Source organism: Mizuhopecten yessoensis, unplaced genomic scaffold (assembly GCF_002113885.1).
Source record: "Mizuhopecten yessoensis strain PY_sf001 unplaced genomic scaffold, ASM211388v2 scaffold8365, whole genome shotgun sequence".
Taxonomy (NCBI): Eukaryota; Metazoa; Mollusca; class Bivalvia; order Pectinida; family Pectinidae; genus Mizuhopecten; species Mizuhopecten yessoensis.
The window spans coordinates 109725-111572 of record NW_018407511.1 but is presented as its reverse complement, the minus strand read 5'-3'; the positions used below and the strand labels follow the sequence as shown (position 1 = coordinate 111572).

At 38.7% G+C, this 1848-nt stretch overlaps 1 protein-coding gene across 7 annotated transcripts in view; it reads right to left on the bottom strand.

Annotated features, from left to right (window-relative positions):
- The window catches only part of LOC110455732 (phosphofurin acidic cluster sorting protein 2-like), an 83239-nt gene that overhangs the window by 39268 nt on the left and 42123 nt on the right, over nt 1-1848 (bottom strand). For 4 of the 7 annotated variants that reach the window (XM_021506059.1, XM_021506064.1, XM_021506061.1 and 1 more), the window contains exon 9: nt 1176-1221. The exons of the other annotated variants lie outside the window; for them this stretch is intronic. In XM_021506059.1, coding sequence (XP_021361734.1) covers nt 1176-1221 — 46 coding nt within the window. The remainder of the gene's footprint in view (nt 1-1175; nt 1222-1848) is intronic. 7 annotated transcript variants of the gene reach the window in all.

Sequence of the window (1848 nt, the reverse complement as noted above, 5' to 3'; positions counted from 1 at the left end):
ATAGTTGTGGTATGACACATGTCCCCTACTGTGACACGTTGTATAGTTGTGGTATGACACACATCCCCTCCTGTGACACATTGTATGGTTGAAATACAATCAATTGGTCAAGAGGATTAGAATTTATAACACTTAACCAATTATTTCCTTTCGTGCATCACGCCTCAATTCCCTAGGGAGCTACACTCTTCCTTAGTACCATAAATTGATAATTACTTGTTCCATTTAAAAATTACATAATTGTGTTGCTTCCCTTGGCCCAAGGATGCTCCAGACCAAATTAAGTTAGAATTGCTAGCCTTTACTCAAGTATAATGGACTCCACCCTTCTGTCCCCAGGGAGGCATACCCTTCGTTTATACAACATTGAGTCCCCCAGCCTAACAATGATCCTGTCTTGACTTGTACATGCAGTATAAGGAAGGGCGACAACAGACACTGTGTCAGTGCTTAAAATTATTGGCCTTCGTATCTTGTATCTTTATTCTTTTAGGGACAGAATATATTTTTATTAATCTAGCAGCTTCATGTATTGTGCTCTAGTGAAAACCAATAATCTTTTAATATATCTAGTAGCCTCAGACAGTACTCTCATCCTTTAAACTTTTCACCACTGTAGACCATAATAGACTCATCCAGATCAATGCATGGTAGAGTCTACAAAAGTTACACAGGGGTGATCAGGTTAACCCTTTCACCACTATAGACCATAATGGACTCATCCATATCAATGCATGGTAGAGTCTACTAATATAAAGTTACATAGGGCTGAACAGGTTAACCCTTTCACCACTGTAGACCATAATGGACTCATCCATATCAATGCATGGTAGAGTCTACTAAAGTTACATAGGGGTGAACAGGTTAAGAAATGAAGTATATTTATACATTAATTTAATCTGAACATAACATCTAGTGATTAAGGTTATGTTTAATGTACATGCAGGACAGCTTAGACAGTTAGACCAGAACATGTTTGAAACATCACCTGAACAGGACCATCAAACACAAAGTTGTTTACATAAGACAAGATACATTAATGGAGTAAGTATAATGTAGACCTGCTGGTCTATGTTCAAGGCATAAAACTGAACAAAACTAAAATATAACAACCAGACGCGGCTAATCTGATCATGCGTTACAATAGGGACAGCGCCCAGAAATAATAGACTTACCCTACTTGATTCCGATGCCTCAAACCCGTTACGTGTAAAGAATGGCCTGAAAAGTACAAAATAGGAGAGGTTTGTTTACTTGTTAAACCATTGACTTTTTAATTGAGTAATACATGCTGAAGAGAATGTGGATCTTTTCTTGTTTTAACAGACAGATTAGACAACAATACACTCCTAAAAAAGTGACACAAGAAAAACATACAAACATTATGACATATAATACAAGAGGCCCATAGGGCCTGTATCGCTCACCTGGATATCTAAGCAATCATGGCAAAATATTCTCCAAATGAGATCCAAGGGAATATGCCAGACCCCAAGGCCAATCCTTGTAGCATATATATCTCTATTCGATTTTTCATGCCCAGCAATTTTATGTATGGTTATGGGGTGGGGATCTCAACTGTTTCCAAGCTGTGACTCAGAAACTAGGTCCCTACGGTTGTGGCCAGACCCCAGGATCAAATCTAATATCATAACTGCACTTGTCTCTTTTTGCCCAGCATTTTTATATATAGTTTTGGGTGGGGATCTCAACCGTTTCAAAGTTATGACCCAGGGGTTAAGTCTGCAAGGGTGGGGCAAACCCTGGGGTCAATTCTAATATCATGACTGCATTCGTCTCTTTATGCCCAACAATTGTATATATAGTTTTGGGGTGGGGATCTTAACC